Below are 19,577 nucleotides of genomic sequence, written 5' to 3' on the forward strand. Positions count from 1 at the left end.
CTCAAAAGCCCTGCTCAGAAACTTATCATGTAGGGCTATGGGCTCTGTGCTTGGGACTGTGGTGAGCCCCCAGTCAAACTCCTTCCTAACAGGGGCGGGTAGATGGTGATCTGCTAATCTTTGCCTTGCGGTAGAAGGTCCTTAGATGTTTAATGCACTACCTGCATTGAACAGCAGTCCCATCTTCACTAGCCTCTTTAAGATATTCTCAGACAAGTGGATATTTCTGATGTTGCTCCCAAAATCATGCTCCCTTCTGTGCTCACACCACTGGTTAACCAGAACTGTGGCATGCTCCTTTGGTCAGCTAGCAGCATGCTGGGTGTTGAGCATAACATAGAGCTGTTTTGCAGAATTGGGCTGAGCAGGAAATGGAGCAGGCTGAGTGGAATGAAGAGTTAAACATTGACTGACAAGTAGCTTCTGATGCATGGGAGGCAAGTAAGAAGTGACTAGGAAGAAGAGCTGGAACATACAGGACCCGGGAATGTGGTTTGGCATTGGAGGATTATCTGAACACAAGTTTGGCTACAGCTGTATCCTCACTGCAAAGTGGACAGTTTGAAGCATGCCTTACAGCAAAATGTGGGCTTTAACCCATCCCCCAGCTGTGCAAGCCAACATGGATTCAAGGCACATATAACCACATGCTTTAGGATACTGTGTGTGGACGGTGGTGTGAGGGGTGAGCGTAAAACAAGGATAAGAACACATGATAAAGCCTGCGGCATAGACATAATGTGTGTGGACAACAGTCAAATAAGGACTTGTGTTAATTTGCAGTGAAAAGAAGATCCATGGACCAAGATTTCACCAAATGAGAACTGTACTGGGAAAAGATCAATGAAAATGTTGTAGATTACATCAGCAAATGCTTAGTTTACTTACTTGCAGTTTCAATAACTGTAACAGAGACATATAAAAAATGCCCTTCCAAAACAGTAATGTTCTTTGTTATTTTCTCTTCCAAAGATTTGGTACTTAACGTGACTGTTCCTTTTCCATTTTGTATCTAAAATAAAGGTGGAAAAATATTATTGCCTTTGGTGCTTTGAATGGTATTAGATTTAAAGGTTATGTTGCACTTCCAGTAAATTGACTGTAATATTACAAGGGCCAGTGTTTTAAGGCCATTTGATATTTTATTTCCAGGAATCTCAACAAATATTGAACTCAACTGGTATAAAATGGCATAGCTCCACGGAACTAATATTTAAATATGATTCAATATTTAATCATATACAATAATCACTTCTAACATGTGGTACTTACTGAAGGCTGTTGTTCCAGGCCTGGGAGAAAGATTTTTTTATCAGTTTCCTCTATTATGCCAAATCGCACATATGCAACACCATCTATCCCTTTTCCATAAGAGTGCCTTTTATAGGAAAAAGAATGAAGCAACAATAATTATAGTAATATACACACAGTAGACAGTCTAATGTGCAATTGCTAATGAACATGAAATGAAAGAGTCCCTTTGCCTAGCAATGAGTTAGTATTGTGCCTTTGTAACTGATTATTTACAACTGAAATACAGCTCTAGTAACTAGTGCTATACATATGATAATCTTTGACAGCTTTGTATACAAAGGTATAGGTATACAAAGTGCAGACCTGGGATGCGTCACTTAGTCCCTGAGCTAGTCTACACTACAAAGGCTTTAATGATACAGCTGCACCAGTATAGAGATACCAGCAGAGCCCCCAGGTGGAGACACAGCATATACTGGCAAAAGGACTCCTTTTGTTGGTATAGGTACATCTCCATGGGGATTGGAGGTTGTCAGCATAGCTATCTCAGTCAGAGGTGCGTTTTTTTTCACAGTCCTGGCTAACATAACTCTGTCAGCATAACTTTGTAGTGTAGATCTGGCCTCTGTGCCTCAGTTCCTCATCTGCACAAAGGGGGCCATAGCACTCCCTGCGAACAATATTGCAACCCCATTCAATATCTGTGGGGTCACTCTATTCAGTCTCTGTACGGTTTCTGTATCATTGTGTTCTACTCCATGGAGGAGGGTTACCACAGATCTCACAGGAATCAAAAAACAGTGGGGAGTGATTAAGGCGAGTCATTGAGACTAAACAACCATAGAGATGTACTACCCTGGAAAGTCTTGTATATACTGGTTCAAACTGGGTTTTCCAGAGACTAGGAAACAAAGAAAGGGTTTTTAGTACAAAAGGATTAGCTTGAACTCACACAGGGCCTTCTTTCTGAACCCGTGCAAAGATCTCATCTTGCAAAAGGGTTGGAAAGACTTTGGCCTACTTGGCCCCAGAAGACTGATGGGTGACTTCTGGTAAGTTTTGAGCATGTACATTGGAGCTTTTATAATTTTAATATGTTTTCTCTCTAATGCTTTTACCTTAAGAATAAATATGCTTGCCTAGAAGGAGCTGTGTGGTAACCTGTAACTGCTGGCAATAAACTGGTCACAGACTTCAGAGAGAAAGCAAAGCACAAGCGCTGGCCTTGAGGCAGACTGACTTGCTGGGGATATCACAATGTAAGGCAGGAGGCTATGCAGCCTTAAAACCCTGGTCAGAAGGGAGACACATTCAGATCTCCATGCAAAAGAGGTGATGGTAGGAGCCAGAAACCTTAAGTGGATTCCCCTGAGGGATCACAGACAGGGATTACAGATGCAGTTACCCTGGAACTGTGCTACTGCCTGTGATGGGGTGGACTAGGCCCAAAGGCAGGGTTTTGCCACACCCATCCCAGGAAAGGCACAATGGAGAGGTCCTCCAAGCAGGCTAGAGTGACTGCAGGGTGGAAGCAGCCAATCCTGCCCCAGGAGGGCCATATAAAAGGAGCTGCAGAACAGAGTAGCAGTTAGTTGCTGCTGGAAGCTGGAGAAGAAACGACTGCATTCCTGCCTGGCCGAGGGAACTGCAGCACAATGGATGGCAGGGACTGGAGGGAGCGAGAGGCTGCTGGCTGGCTGCTAGGTCTGAGCCAAAGACAGTTTGCTAGCAGAGACTGGGGAAGCAATGAAGGAGCTCCCGTCTGGCTGTGGACACTGAGTAGGGACTGAGCCTTTGGAGGGCCGCAGAAAGATAGTGTCTCCAGGGAGGAAGCCCCGGGGATACAGCCCCATACCAGGGCTGGACTGGTTTAAAGACCGCACACACACCCAACCAGAGGGGACACTCGCGAGAGGCGGGTGCCGACCCTGCTACACTGCCCTACCTCACAGGGCACACTACAGTGATGGGGCACATAAGTGCCTAAGATTGATATAGCAAGTAAAGAAACACCAAATTTCTGAGACTCTCTGCATAAAGGATCAACCCTACAGTAACTGCTAATGTAGAATTAGCATTTCCAATTCAGACTACAGATGGCCTAAAAACAGAACCATTTATCTGAAATCACTGAATTTTCAGGATTTTGGAAAAATAGAACCTAGATCTGAACTGCTCTTGGTTCTCCCAGTCTCTGCTTGAAACCTGTGCATAAGAACATAATGTCTAAGAAGTGCAGTGTTTCTCAAACTGGGGCCGCTGCTTGTGTAGGGAAAGCCCCTGGCAGGCCGGGCCGGTTTGTTTACCTGCCTCGTCCGCAGGTCCGGCCGATTGTGGCTCCCACTGGCCGCGGCTCACTACTCCAGGCCAATGGGGGCTGCGGGAAGCAGCGTCCAGTACGTCCCTTGGCCTGCGCCACTTCCAGCAGCCCCCATTGGCCTGGAGCAGTGAACTGCGGCCAGTGGGAGCCACGATCAGCCGGACCTGCGGACGAGGCAGGTAAACAAACCAGCCCGGCCCTCCAGAGGCTTTCCCTACACAAGCGGCGGAACAAGTTTGAGAAACACTGAGCTACGAGATCTAAACACCACTGAGCTTTGGGAAAAGTTCAGATTTGGGTCTGAACTAACAGCTGAGGTCCACCTCTATCTAAATCGTAAGTTACTGGGCTTAGAATGTTGCTAACTCTTATACTTGCTGATTTTCCATTTAATTAAAAATAATGATCTCTGGTTGTCTTAGGGACTTGTTGATCTAGCAATCCAGAAAGAAATTCTCTCTCATCTTCATCTCTTCTATAGCTCATAAAGAAAGGCACAAAGCCCTGTTTCTTTCTTTATCAGACTGCATCCCATTAGCACAGAAGCAGCATTTCACAGCAATGTTTCAAGAAAGAAGAGACAGAGAGAAAGGACCAGAATATGAGAGACTGAAGGAGAAATGCTTGAGAAAAACCAGAGCCTGCTCCCACTAAAGTTAGTGGAAAGTCTCCAACTGATTTCTATTATACAGGATTAGATGTTAGATGACCTGCAGCATGTACTCAGAAACAAGAATTATATGTATATGGTGTATGATCCATACCAATGTAAAAAAATATAATATCTGTCTATTTAGGTACCTATGTGGCCCTCATCAACCTAGTATCTAAGCATCTAATCTAGAAAACAAACATTTTAAAAAAATGTTTGGTTATTTAAATTGTCAAATTAAGCAACATATAATATTAATTTTGTGAAGACACTCCAAGTAGTGCATTTTGACTTTTCATATGGCTTGAAAGCATCCAGTCTTCAAATTCGGGGCCCCAAAAGATGCATTTGCCAACAATTGAACTGCCTCTCCTGTTTTATGGATTAATTTAATTATTAATTACAATTTGTGGAGGAAGTGACAGAGCTCACTTTTTCTTATCCCTAAGCCTCATAAAAAAGACACCATTAAAATATACTTACGTTGCGTAAATATCAAATGTAAAGGTCTTGTTCCAAATATGGTAATATGGCTCTAATGGGATAAGTTTGATTTCAAAAGATGGAAGTTCTGCACAAAAGAACACAAAAAATAAAAGGTCATGTCTAAAAGAGTTCACAGTTCAAATGTGCCTTCAACTCCTGAGAGTTCATAATGCATGAGGCTTCAGAAAAATTGGCAGCTCTTTGTTCCTGCACTGAAAGGTGTGCAGAGACAGTTGAAGTCTCCATTTAAGCTGTAGTCAAAAGCAGAGCAGTCTTTGATAGCCCTCTTGCTAATCAATAGTTGGAGCTATATTACAATGGCATAGAGACAGATAGACTCTGGATTTTTTTTTTTTTTTTTTTTTTTTTAGGAGCCTGATCTCACAAATACTGATTTATATCCACTGAAGTCAATGATATTTCACATATGAAAATATATGTGAGATCAGAATCAGGCCCATTGGCTGAGTGATACTCTTAGAGTTGGCTGTTCCTCACCAAAGTACATTCATTATAAAATCCTCCAGTTCACTAAGGGTCAGGTCATGATTGGCCCCTACATGGTTGCATAGGGATGAGAGGGTACAAATTCTTCCCAATTCAAGCACCTTGCATATGGATTGTCTCAGCCCAGTGTCGAGACTGTTCCTCTGTGCATCTCTTTGAGCCCAAAGCATTCTAGAGGGGGTAGAGCGATTGCCCTGATACCTCCCATCACTGGCCCCTCCCCCTCCCACACACACTGCACTGGCTCACACAGCAATTCAGACACACTGGGGTGAGTAACCATCATCATCTTAATGGATGTTGGAGACTGCGCGCTACCATATGCACCAGGGAACTCAGCAAGGGATTACACCTCCTCCACTAAGCGCTGCTTGAAGAATGGTTAACACCACCTCCTAATTGGGTCACTGCCTATCAAGCCGATTTGGCCCTCAGTTATCTAGAAGATCTAATATCTAAGCACAACCAGAAACTTCACTGAGATATAGTCAGAACTTCATGTACTCATGCTCCCAGTTAAACATTAGCTTACCATATTTTTTAACTTCAAATTCAGCTGAACTATTGGACATCTCATACCCATCAAACCAGGCCAGGATTTTCCAGTTTCCAGGACTAGTGTTCAGATTAAATAGAAAGGGGAAAGTTTCTCTTACTCAACAGATTTTCAAAGCAATTTAAACATATTTAATGTCTTGCTAAATAGAATAAGGAAAAAAACAAAAAACCCAGCAGTTGAAACCAAACATCAATCTTTGCTTCCTTCCTTTGTTTTCACCCTCTAACAATGAATTTCCTTCATTTTACTTTCCCTTTACTGCTGGGAAGCCCATAAATGTCTCTCTGAAGCGCTGCAGTCTGGATTGAAATAGACACTTTGTAGAGCATGAGGAACAAGCCAATAAATTACTATGTTGCAAACTACATGGAACACAGATTACTCCCTAAAAACCTATATGAAGAAGACAGTCACAGTATATTCACAAAAGGCAATCTTCATGCTATGTAGGGCCGGCTCTAGGCACCAGCCTGGCAAGCAGGTGCTTGGGGTGGCCACTCCGGAGGGGGGCGGCACGTCCAGCTATTCGGCGGACGGTCCCTCACTCCCTCTCGGAGCGAAGGACCTTCCGCCGAATTGCCGCCTCAGATCGCGATCGCGGCTTTTTTTCCCCCCCTTTTTTTTTTGGCTGCTTGGGGCGGCCAAAACCCTGGAGCCGGCCCTGATGCTATGAGCTCTAAATAATTCAGCATAGCATTTAAGCACGTTTAACTTTAAGCACATGCTTAAGTCTCATTGAAGTCAATGGGATTCAAGCTTGTAATAAACAAATGCTTAAACATAAGTGCTATACTGAAGAGGGATGGATTTAAGCACATGATTACAATTAAGCAGTTTGCTGAATTGGGGCCTTCATAATTTGGAATACATATAGCAGCACCATATAAGCACTAAATGGTTGAGCTGGCTCTTGTAAGGATCAAGGTGTCTTCCACAAGGATCTCAGGGCCACACATGACTGGGCCATCATTTCCTGCCAAATGGCGTTTTCTAAAAGGATACCATAGCTGTGCTTGAATGTAATCAAAGCAGAAACATCCCCTTCATCTGTTACGGGACTGTAGCGCCCCACTCTGTGTCCCAGGGTGAGGAACCTTTACCCTTCTTGTTTTTAAGGTTTATCTTTTTAGTATGTGTTTCATGTTTTCCAGCATTAGGGGGAGCCATGGCTTGGCATGTATAGACATGCTGTGTATGTGCATGTGACAGAGCACATGAATAGCCTAGGATATATATGGGTGTGTTAAGAGCTTCTCCATGTACTGTGTGATGTAGGCGTGACAGACTCTAGACAGAGAAACAGGTTCATCGGACCGTAGCTGGTACGCCCCGCCAGACCACACAGCAGAGAATGAGATTTTCCTTACTTCCTGTAATTGTAGCCTAGAAGCATATATTTAGATCCTATTGTAGTTCTCAATAAAATAGTTAAAATCCACCTGATCTCTCTCAGACTTGTCTGAATTGCACTGGGGAAAGGGCAATTTGTAACACACCATCCTACATTCCTCTCCCTGCTCTAACAAAGGATGGCAAAACTAAACAACACTTGGTGAGGAAGGGAAAATTGTTTCCAAACTGAGCCTGTGTATCTCTCTAGCCACTTTTAGTCTGAAGACATTTCTGATGCTCCCAAATAATAATAGTAGTAATTTTGATATGTTGACACATTGAAGATTATGCCACAGTAACTTACTCTGCAATGTCAGGTATCACAAAATGTCCACTGGTCATTGGCTTTGTCTGCAACGCTGATTTTTTAACCACCATTCCTTTTGAATTCTATCAAGGAAAAAAACAAAAACAAAGACACAGCTCATACCCTCAGAATGAAACGGTTGTGTCATTAGCTGAAGTTTGCATCTAGATCCTGGGGAGGGGAAAGAGCAAGATTGCTCTAATTTTTCCTTTCTTTAGGATTCCACTTTTCTGCCCCACCTCCATACTCCACTTTAGACCGAGAAGGACTATATTAGATTCTCTTCACAGCCCGTAAACACGACTTCTCCTCTGACTGGAAGACTTACTGCTAAGTGACACAGTAAATTGCCCTGATAGTCCTCCCTGCCCTTTCTGGCCTAGGAAGAAAGGAAGAAATTGGACCCAAGATTCCAACATGATAGTGCACAGAACTAGTCCTAGGCTACTCAATTAGCCATATGCTGAATGTCTTAATATAATTATTGTTCTTTACCTTATATTTAAGGATATACTTTTAAACAATCCCCCTCATGAGACCTGGATGGGAAACTAACAAAGCCTTTCTCATCTACTTACAAGTTCAAGTCTGAAACAATTTGGTAATACTAGGGCTGTCAAGCGATTCAAAAAATTAATCACGATGTAAAATTTTAGAGCCTGCAAGTCCACTCAGTCCTCCTTCTTGTTCAGCCAATCACTCAGACAAACAAGTTAGTTTACACTTGCAGGAGATAATGCTGCCTGCTTCTTTTTTACAATGTCACTTGAAAGTGAGAACAGGTGTTCTCATGGCACTGTTGTAGCTGGCGTCATAAGATATTTATATGCCAGATGCGTTAAATATTCATATGCTTCAACCACCATTACAGGGGACATGCATCCATGCTGATGATGGGTTCTGCTCGATAATAATCCAAAGCAGTGCAGACTGATGCATGTTCATTTTCATTATCTGAGTCAAATGCCACCAGAAGAAGGTTGATTTTCTTTTTTGGTGCTTCGGGTTCTGTAGTGACTGCATCAGAGTGTTGCTCTTTTAAGACTTCTGAAAGAATGCTCTACACCTCATTCCTCTCAGATTTTGGAAGGCACTTCAGATTCTTAAACCTTGGGTTGAGTGCTGTAACTTCTTCAGAAATCTCACATTGGCACCTTCTTTGTGTTTTGTCAAATCTGAAGTGAAAGTGTTCTTAAAATGAACAACATATGCTGGGTCATCATCCAAGACTGCTATAACAGAAAATATATGGCAGAATACGGGTAAAACAGAGCGGGGGACATACAATTCTCCCCAAGGAGTTCAGTCACAAATTTAATTAACACATTATTTATTTAACAAGCGTCATCAGCATGAAAGTATGTCCTCCAGAATGGTGGCCGAAGCATGAAGGTTTAGCATATCTGGAATGTAAATTCTTTGCAATGTTGGCTACAAAAGTGCCATGCAAATGCCTGTTCTCACTTTCTGGTGACATTGTAAATAAGAAGAGGGCAGCATTATCTCCCATAAATGTAAACAAACTTGTTTGTCTTCGCTATTGGCTGAACAAGAAGTAGGACTGAGTGGACTTGTAGGCTCTGAAGTTTTACATTCTTTTGTTTTTGTGTGCAGTTATGTAACAAAAAAATCTAGATATGTAAATTGCACTTTCACAACGAGATTTCACTACTGTACTTGTATGAGGTGAATTGAAAAGTACTATTTCTTTTGTTTATCATTTTTACAGTGCAAATATTGATAATAAAAAATAATATACACTTTGATTTCAATTACAACACAGAATACAATATATATGAAAATGTAGAAAAACATCCAAAATATTTAATACATTTCAATTGGTATTCTATTGTTTAACAGTGTGATTAAAACTGCAATTAATCATGATTAATTTTTTTAATTGTGATTAAATTTTTTTGAGGTAATCGCGTGAGTTAGCGGCGATTAATTGACAGCCCTAATAATGACTGAAAGTTGTCACCATCGGATAGCTGTCCAATGGCCATATGAAATAAATTGATGGTCTCTATTCAGTTTTTAATGGACAAATGCCCATGCCACAAAAACACATCCATTAATTGGAACTCTTGATGGAGGTCTCGGAAGCCACCTCTGCACTAGAAAATTTTTTAACCAGATTCTCACAATTGTGAATTAAAGTGCAGCTGCACTCTCAAAAGCCATCATTGGAACCAGTCTCACTCTTGAACTTCCTGGAGAACTACCTACCACAGTTTAAATACTCACTAGTACAATGACTTGAATCTTCTCATTTGCAGGTTTCATTGCATTGTCCAAGGTGAAGATCCTGTATTTGACTATATAACAAAAACGGTAAAGCTGAGGGTTTCATTTTACCTTTCTAAAATACACATTCTAGTTCTAATTTCATGTTGTTAACGGAGTCAATCAATTCAGGAAGGCAAATCAAATAATCAGAAACGTAATAAAAAAAACTACCACTGTCTTTTCCAGGTTATACTGTATGAAGCAAGATAAATATGAACAAATGTGTTTGCTGTTTTAAACCTATCTCTTATAAAGATAAAATAAGTTTGGTTCCACGATAGTATCATTACAGGCACTTAACCATTGCAACTCAAATGTGTATAATGTTGAGCTCCCTGTGTTATCACTTAATCCAATCTCATATTTTGTAACTTCACAATCACTAAAAGGGGACATATTGTGCATCACAAAGCTCTGTGAGGGTGTTCCCCCTGCATTTTAATATTTTTCTGATGAGAGTCATTGCTGTGTGCTTGAGGAGGAAGTTCCAGATTCCACTTGGGCCCTGGATGAATGTCTAAGGGCTAGGAGAAGGAACAAAAAAATTCTTTCCCCTTTTGTGCCATTACACAGAGCTATGTCACAATGCCGCAGGCCAGAGTCTACTGCAGTACAAGTGCCTAGAGTCTACTGCAGCTGCTGGACACACATAGGGGGTGAGGGGAGTAGTGAGGTTTTTGCCATAAAGTGAAGAATTTGCCATTAATTTTTTCCCTAAGAGCAACCACATGATATACAGCATTTTTAACTTCTGAAAAGTGGTACTATTTTTTTTAACCTTTTGTATTAGGTGTGTATATAGGTTTATCTGTCTGAATAAAAATGTAGCCCTTCTTGGAAGACAGGAGGATGCGAGTGTGCTGAGCATGTTCCTTAAAAAGCTCCTTGCTTTCAGCGACTAGCAGAATATACGGTTTTCGTCTTTTCTTGAACATATCTTCAGGCATCAAATCAGGCTTGACCTGAATATAATGGAAGAACAGTGTTAGATCCTCACATGGTGTTATTCAATGTAGCTCTACTGAATTCCAAGGAGTTATGCCAATTTAGAGCAGCTGAGAATCTGGCCTAAGAAGTTTATCCAATTGAAGTATCCATGAAATAGCTGAAGAGTTGATACCATTTGTATGGCTCATATCATTTTTATACAGATGGTACTCAAGTTTATTTCTATTTTGGGACTATTATTTCTTTGCCATTAGAAATGCAATTCACTCCCTAATTTTCTGCCATGGAACTATGGAAAAGTAAAACACCTTCTTTCAAATGAAATATAATTAAAACCTAATTACTTTTTACCCTAAATACATATTACATTCTTGTTACCATGCCATTTGCTAGCTATAATATTACCCCATATTCCCTTATTTATTCAAAGTTTGGGTATGTGATTAGAGTGTTGTCTGATGCATATTAATAATAGCTACCAAATGTCCTGTCTAGAAAGGAGCTCAAACCAAAGCTGCAGATCTGAACTTTAGGGATATTCAAATCAAGTCGGAATTTTGCAGCATGTCTCTGTCTCCACAATAAGCCAAAACAAAACCCCAGATCTCAACTCTCCTGAACTTTAAGGACTCATTTCAACTGCCATTAACAGTAAGCAGGCTTTGGGGTGCAATGCAGCAGCTCCTTGACAGCTCACAGCAATAGCGTACATTTTTAGATTAGAAGACCATACATTCTACCCCTAGGTATGGAAAGTGCCCATCACACTCTGGGTGCTACCACAATCTTAGGCCTGGTCTACACTAGAAAATTAGGTCAGTATAACCATGTTGCTCAGGGGTGTGCAAGATCCACACCCCTGAGTGGTGGAGTTAAAACAACCTAAGTCCCCATGTAGACAGTGCTAGGTCAATGGAAGAATTCTTCTGTCAATTTAGCTACCGTCTCTTGGGGAGGTGGATTACCTATGCTGATGGAAGAATCTCGCCCATTGGCATAGGTAGTGTCTACATTGAAGCACTACAGCAGTGCAACTGCAGTGGTGCAGCTGTGATGCGTAGTGTTTTAAGTCTAGACAAGTCCTCAATAATAAAAGTGAAGACGACCACTTTCTCTAAATGGAACTGTGAAGTGACTTTGCCAGGGCACCAGGGCCAATATTCCATTCCACATTCTCATGAAAAAGTCACTGGATCTTTATTAATCAAAAGTGATCAGGAACTTGGGTCTACCTACTGCATAGAAGATAGCACCTATCATCACAAAGTAGGGTGACCAGATGTCCCGATTTTATAGGGACAGTCCCGATTTTGGGATCTTTTTCTTATATAGGCTCCTATTACTCCCCCACCCCCTGTCCTGATTTTTCACACTTGCTGTCTGGTCACCCTATCACAAAGAGTCCACTGAAACCATGCTGGAGCACTTCTTTAGTAGTATAGACTCAAAATAGAGTGCCACCATCTGAACCGGAAATACTACTCCAAAGAGAGCTTGAGTTTTCCTATCCAAGCTTTGACCCCGTCTAGTCAGTGATATCACAAAGTCCCAGCTCATGATGATATGGCTGCAGAGAGATTTTTAAATGACAGCTTTTGGTTACTAGTATGATTGTTGACTCACCATAATTTTTTTCATTTCCTGATAGTTGTTCTCTTGATTGAGAGTAAAGACAGTCATGTCTGATAGTAGCTCATTATTTATCTCATCCTTGAAATATACTGTAACTTTGACAGAGCTCTGTGCTCTGTGTACTTGAACAGTTATTGTCTCATATTCTCCCACATGTACCACATTTGGTGCAGTAATAAGAAATCTAAAACCAGATAGAATAGACTATTTACTGACTTATGTGGATTTTTTTAAACAGACACTAAAAGAGCACCCATCAAGTGCAAACTTTTCAAAAGACACTAAATAAACAGACTTTTTAATTCCCCCAGATCAAACCGACCCAGCAACAACATAAATACAATAGAAATCAATCAACTCCTTCCCCACAATTCTTAGCCACCCTGAATCACCATAACCAGTCCTACCCCAAATTCATCTCACATACAAAGGGGGAAAGGGTGGACCTTGTAGACCGAATAATGACTACCAATGCCCAGTTTAATAGAGAGCAAGATTAGACAGGCTCATGCCTACATATCTGGAAGTAATACCAGGCAGTGCATTAATAACATTATATAAATGTGTGTATTTTATACTTGAAAACATGTATCTTCAACTGATGGTACCAATACCTCCCCTATACTATCCATTCCTCCAAATGCTTCCAAATGTCAACAGGTATCACCTCCATCTTATATATGTTGAGTTATAGATAGTTCATCTTCATCCAGATGCCTGTCTCCCTAAAATACTAGCAATACAAGACTATAGAATCTGGGTTTCATGAGAAGGAGATAGGGAGTTGAGTGTCAGCCAGCTATGCTTTCTGTCCCATTGCATTTGTCATTAAGCAGAAAACTAATAAGCAATATACTTACGATGGCGCTTGTTCTGCATTGCGCAAGAATGCACAAATGCTCAGCACAAATACCAGCCTTTCCATCAAAAACCCTTGCAATATAAATGTCCTTGCTGCGAAAAAGATCTATCCGAAGAACATTAACAACCTCCCTTTGAGATGGCGGTGGTTAGAACGGGGCTGACCACAGATTACATCAGTTATCAGTCTCTATCCTGGGTTACTCATTAATAACCCTCAATATTATGCAATCAATAGTGACTGAAGGTTCCAGAGATGTAAAAACATAGCCCAGGGATGTGCATTCTAGAGCTAATCAAGACTTGGCATGTTATTATTCAGCCTCCGTTGCCCAGATTCTTTGCAGCTGCAATATTTTCAAATGTTAGTCATTTAAAATCATGTGGAGTGAAGTTCTTATAGTATGATGCCTACTTTAATAGTGTAAGTTCTGAAAATGCTATCCTTAAAACCAGTTTCATGAAAAAGACGGCATGACAAAAACAATTGCAATAAGCCAATTCTTCATTCTGAGTGGGGAATAAAACAAACGGTGCTTTTTTCTATCTGAGTGTAACTTTGTTCTAGTAAGAAAGCTTCTTTTCTGTGTGTTTAAACACTGATTGAATTTAGTGATTATGAAAACATGAGAAATACTGACTACAGCCAAGTATAGCATGGGCAGGCACTCAGCAAAGTTCACAATGGAACTCCTCCAATGCAACTCCATCCTGGCCTGCAATACTCAAACTATCACACTCTGGACTTATCCTGAGCAAAGCCTGAGAGTTGCATTGAACCATACCAGATTATGTGCTGGGTTTGTGTTGTGGACAAATGCTTACTGCAGGCATGAATTAAAGACATCCAGTCAGTTGGATCTGGTCATACTTTACGGATGTCCTGGAGGCCCACATCCTCTTTTCTCTCATCTTGTTTCAGTCTCTTTTCTCCAAAATCTGGTCAATTGTTATCAGGGCACAGTTCAATTTCCTTGACAGGACAGTGACCGTTAGTGAGATTAGCAGACATGCCACTAAGGCAGTGGTTTTCAACCAGGGGTACATCAACCAGGTCTTCCAGGGGGTACATCAACTCATCTAGATATTTGCCTACTTTTACAACAGGCTACATAAAAACACTAGCCAAGTCAGTACAAACTAAAATTTCATACAGACAATGACTTGTTTATACTGCTCTATATACTATACACTGAAATGTAAATACAATATTTACATTCCAATTGATTTATTTTATAATTATATGGTAAAAAGAAGAAAGTAAACAATCTTTCAGTAATAGTGTGCAGTGGCACTTTTGTATTTATATGTCTGATGTGTAAGCAGGTAGTTTTTAAGTGAGGTAAAACTTGGGGTACAGAAGACAATTAGACTCCTGAAAGGGGTACAATAGTCTGGAAAGGTTGAACTGCAATAAGGTATGTGAATAACCTTGAAGAATGGTTCAAAATTAAAACGTGTCTAAAGAGCTCAATAAACACAGTTCTCTGATTCCAGCGCCACCCCTTCCCTTCACTTTCTACATGCTGTTTGGAGGTGGAGTGGCCAGTTTCTTTATGTGATAACGGTCACTTCTCTGATTTTAATTAGGTGACACATTACAAAACATCCTGCTTCTTTTCTTTCTTCATTTTCATTACAAGGCCTTTTTCAATGTATGTTCAGTGTTAAGATTTATCTACAGAGAGTTAGGTTTTTATTGCTTGTTTGTATCTGTAGGAGACCAGAAACACAGCCCGTTTAACTAATGGCCTTCTCAGCTTCTTGATTTTATTACAAGGGGCTAATGTATTCTGTGTGTTCAGAGACAGCATCATGAAAAGATGCATTGAGAGAAATGGCCCCTTACACATTCTTATGAAAACAAATTAATTTCAAAATTAAAGCAAAATCAAATCAAGCCACGTATTCCTAGCTTTGGTCAGTTGTTTCTATCCCAAAACAGACAAGAAGCCCATTTTCATTGTCGGGTCTAAGGCACATATGAACCCAGGCTTCTAGAGATGAAAGGTGAGTGTAGCAATGCTAATGCTAGCCCTCTGCTTCAGCTCTTTAGGAGAGAGTGATAGTAAAATACTGAGCTCTCATATCGTGCTTTTCATCTTAGATCTCAAAGCACTTGACAAACCAAGGTCCCTGGGCCATTGTCCCTGTTTTACAGATGAGGAAACTGAAGCAGGGAGATCATAGAATATCAGGGTTCAAAGGGAGTCATCTAGTCCAACCCACTGCTCAAAGCAGGACCAAGCCCCAGACAGATTTTTGCCCCGATCCCTAAATGGCCCCCTCAAGGATTGAGCTCACAACCTTGGGTTTAGCAGGCCAATGCTCAAATCACGGAGCTATCCCTCAGGTGAAGTGACTTGTCTAAGATCACCCAGCAGGTCAGCGGTAGAGCCGAGCATAGACTCTGGGTCACCTGCCTCCCACTAAGTAACAATAAAAATAAAGCTTTGATTCATTTATTTGTTTCAACTATTTAGACGCAAAAGTCCTCATTCAAAAGTCCTCATGTTAGTGATCCATCTTTAAGATGGTCCAAGAATAGTTTCTAAAGGTTTTCTATAAAATTTTTTGCAACAGCCTCCACCCTCTTCTGTGTGGATCATTGGCAGGGATTGAATCAGTGCCCTCTAGTTAGTTACAAAGCAGATATTTACCACTTGAGCTGAAGGACTAAGAGCTAGAGACACAAAAGTACTTAGCATAGGCGTCGACTTCTAGTTTTCCCCAGGGGTGCTCTGCCCCCACTCCACCCCTTCCCACTAGGCCCCGCCATCACCCCACCTCTTCTCGCACCCACTCTGCCCCCTCCCCTAGGCCACGCCCTCACTCTGCCTCTTCCTGCCCCTCCCCGCTCCACCCCCTCCCTGAGGCCCTTGCTTGCCCGCCACTCTCCCCCAAACCCTTCCCCAAGCCACCAAACAGGTGTTTGGGGGCATGGCCAAAGAGCTGTTTGGTCATGCTCCTGATTAGCTCATCGGGGGCACCACCAAACAGCTGATCGGCAGTGGTGCCACTGAACAGCTGTGGCCAGTGGGTGCTGAGCACCTACTATTTTTTTTCTGTGGATGCTCCAGCCCCAGAGCACCCATGGAGTCGGTGCCTGTGGTACTTAGGCACTTAAACCCCAGACTTACACACTTATGTCTCAGTTTTAGGCTCCACTGCACTTCACAAAACTCCATATGACAGCTGTAGCACCTGAAAGCACTTGGCGCCCTAAGCTTTTGCAGTAGAAGTTCCCTAGACACCTATGTCTCTGCCTGCGGGCCTGCGCACCACTACCTCCCACTAGGTGTTCAGACGCCAGTCTCCTGCCTAAGCCACAGAGCGATTCATGAGCCAGGGAGGATGGTTGTTCAGCCAGCTAAGTTGTGTGCAGGGCCTGATCTGGTAGGCCTGCGCGGAGGCCACCTACCAGCTTGAAAATAGTCGAGGAGAGGGAGGAAGACTTTTAGCCCAATGGTTAGTTACCCAAATGGGATGTAGGAAACCACCAGTTCAAATCCCCACCACTGCCTGAGGGTGGGGCAGGTGGAAGGGATTTGAACAGGGCTCATCCACCTGACTGGAGTGCATTCTACCCACTGAGCTATAGAACATCCTGATGTAGGGCTCCCTTTGTCTCTCCTGAGGAAGCTGTTCCACTGTAAATAAACAAGGAGTCATCAGCCCAGCTCTGTCTCCCACCGCCCAGGTGAGTGCCCTGACCCTAGGCTACAGTGTCAGTCTCATGCTTCCTTTCTCACCCAAATGACTCTTCAAGCTGTCGCACTGTGGACAACCACCCCCCTCCATGCAAATAAATAAATAAAATAAAATGCCTTAGGCGACTAACTCCAAAGCGGGCTCCTGGCTTTGGATTGCTAGCAGAGCTCGGAGTCTCCCTAGAGCCTGGATTTAGGCTCCTATCTCCCTGAGAGCATCGGGGCTTAGCCCACAGCACCAAGCATGCTGGCTTTTGTGAATGGTATTGGAAGGTGCCTCTCTCTCCCCATTCATTGTATAGGGAGCCCAGCTGTGTAATGCAGGCTTTGTGAATTCCTGTGACTTTCCAGGCACCTAAAAGTTAAGTGTTGTGACACTCAGCAGCATCACACCTAAGTACCTTTGTGACGCTAACCCTAAGTCCATTAACTAGGAGCAGTAACACAAGTTTCTGCCTGTGACTCAGCCTCAGGAAGGGACGGAGACACCCTTGGCCATGGCATTGAACTAGTCACTGTAATTCCAGGACCCCATCCTACAAAGCGGAGAGCACGTCTCCTGAGAGGCTGAGCACCCTCATCTCCTATTGAAATCCATGGGAGTTGGGTGCAATCAGTACCATACAGGGTTGGACACACAGAAGTAATTAACACCTAGCTGTTTGTGTTGTTACCAGCTCTTTATTAAAGGCAATACAGAAGCATTAGCTAAAACCACCATCAGGTCTAATTTCAGAAGCCCTTTCCCGGAACGCTGACTCATAAACATAGTTTTATTGACAGAAGAAAAGGGAAAATTGCCCATCTGATTCACTGACAACTGAAAACAAGAAATGAGCCCATGAGAACGGCCCAGATTTTCTAGTGATAAACTGCCCTTTGGCATATAACATTTAAGTCTGATCCTTAATTATTAACATCATATGCCTGGAACAGGTATTAAAAGGCAGTTGTCTAAGAATTTGTAGGTTGTATTTATATTCAAAGTGAGGCCGTGATACTTACAATCAGAACTACCACTACTGTCCCATGTCCATTTCTGCAAAAATTTGCTCTGTTGGGAGGGACTGAGAATTTCCAACCCCCAGTACCCCCCGTAATGGCCCATTCCAAACTCACCCAGCTCCTCCATCCCACGCTACCCATGAAATTTGCTCTACAGTGGTCAACAACTCCACACTCTCATTAAACTACAATCCATTAAGTTAAATCATTTAAAATGAAAAGTCTTCCTGATACACACACTGATGGTGCCACAAGAGCAGTAGGTGCCTCAGTCCAAGGCAAGCGGGAAAGGATCATCTTGCTAAAGCTGGGAGCTGGCACAACCCTCCTACACTTCCATCCATTTATAGAACTCTGGGCACAGCATGATAGATGCACAACTTGCAGCTGTGACATACGTCCTGTTGGCTTTTCCAGAGGCTCCCTTTGGATTATCTGGAAGAGCTCCTTTTGGGGGGGGAGCTGGGGTGTCCCAGGACTAGTCTTCACTGCAAATATTATGGGACATTTTCTAAAGTAACTACAATGAGTGCCCAAAATTGTGCACCCTAATTTTGGGTGCTCAAAAACATTTGTATGGGAACAGATCCTGGGCTTACATAGACAACTCAGTTTATTAGGTACCTACTCATGGCTCTGAAAGGTTTGGCAGGGAAATCCATATTTGTTTGAACAATGTCTTTCGGAAGAAAAAAATAAGAGTCTTATGCATGTGGAACAGCACCTCAATCCTCACGCAATCCCAAAGTAAGTAGTTGAGGGGTAAGTAGCAGAAATCTGGGTCAACTATATTTAGAAATCTGAACAAAACTACATGCCTACTTACCTACATGCCTCCAGCTTCCCTCCAGGACACACCACACGATCCATTGTCTACAGACAAGCTCTAAGATACAACCACATTTGCTCCAATCCCTCAGACAGAGACAAGCACCTAAAAGATCTTTATCAAGCATTCTTAAAACTACAATACCCACCTGCTGAAGTGAAAAAACAAATTGACAGAGCCAGAAGGGTATTCAGAAGTTACCTACTACAGGACAGGCCCAACAAAGAAAATAACAGAACACCACTAGCCGTCACCTTCAGCCCCCAACTAAAACCTCTCCAGCGCATCATCAAAGATCTACAATCTATCCTGAAAGACGATCCCTCACTCTCACAGATCTTGGGAGACAGACCTGTCCTCACTTACTGACAGCCCCCAAACCTGAAGCAAATACTCACCAGCAACCACACACCACAGAACAAAAGCACTAACCCAGGAACCTATCCTTGCAACGAAGCCCGTTGCCAACTCTGTCCACACATCTATTCAAGTGACATCATCATAGGACCTAATCAAATCAGCCATGCCATCAGGGGCTCATTCACCTGGACATCTACCAATGTGATATACAACAACATGTGCCAGCAATGCCCCTCTGCCATGTACATTGGCCGAACTGGGACAGTCTCTATGCAAAAGAATAAATGGATACAAATCAGGAATCATAACATTCAAAAACCAGTAGGAGAACACCTCAACCTTTCTGGTCACTCAGTAACAGACTTAAAGTTGGCAATCTTGCAACAGAAAAGCTTCAAAAACAGACGCCAACGAGAAACTGCTGAACTTGAATTAATATGCAAACTAGATACCATCAATTTAGGCT

At 42.3% G+C, this 19,577-nt stretch overlaps 1 protein-coding gene across 1 annotated transcript in view; it reads right to left on the reverse strand.

Annotated features, from left to right (window-relative positions):
* LOC117871016 (complement C4-like) overlaps positions 1-13,373 on the reverse strand; it is an 89,349-nt gene extending 75,976 nt beyond the window's left edge. Inside the window, exons 1-9 of the mRNA XM_034758570.1 lie at positions 13,207-13,373; positions 12,338-12,530; positions 10,545-10,728; positions 9,725-9,795; positions 7,475-7,560; positions 5,752-5,834; positions 4,710-4,797; positions 1,273-1,378; positions 889-1,012 (exon numbers count right to left, since the gene is read on the reverse strand). Of these exons, the coding sequence (XP_034614461.1) occupies positions 889-1,012; positions 1,273-1,378; positions 4,710-4,797; positions 5,752-5,834; positions 7,475-7,560; positions 9,725-9,795; positions 10,545-10,728; positions 12,338-12,530; positions 13,207-13,271 (1,000 nt within the window). The 5' untranslated portion in view covers positions 13,272-13,373. The remainder of the gene's footprint in view (positions 1-888; positions 1,013-1,272; positions 1,379-4,709; positions 4,798-5,751; positions 5,835-7,474; positions 7,561-9,724; positions 9,796-10,544; positions 10,729-12,337; positions 12,531-13,206) is intronic.
* Between the last annotated feature and the right edge of the window lie 6,204 nt (positions 13,374-19,577).

Source organism: Trachemys scripta, chromosome 1 (genome assembly GCF_013100865.1).
Source record: "Trachemys scripta elegans isolate TJP31775 chromosome 1, CAS_Tse_1.0, whole genome shotgun sequence".
Taxonomy (NCBI): Eukaryota; Metazoa; Chordata; order Testudines; family Emydidae; genus Trachemys; species Trachemys scripta.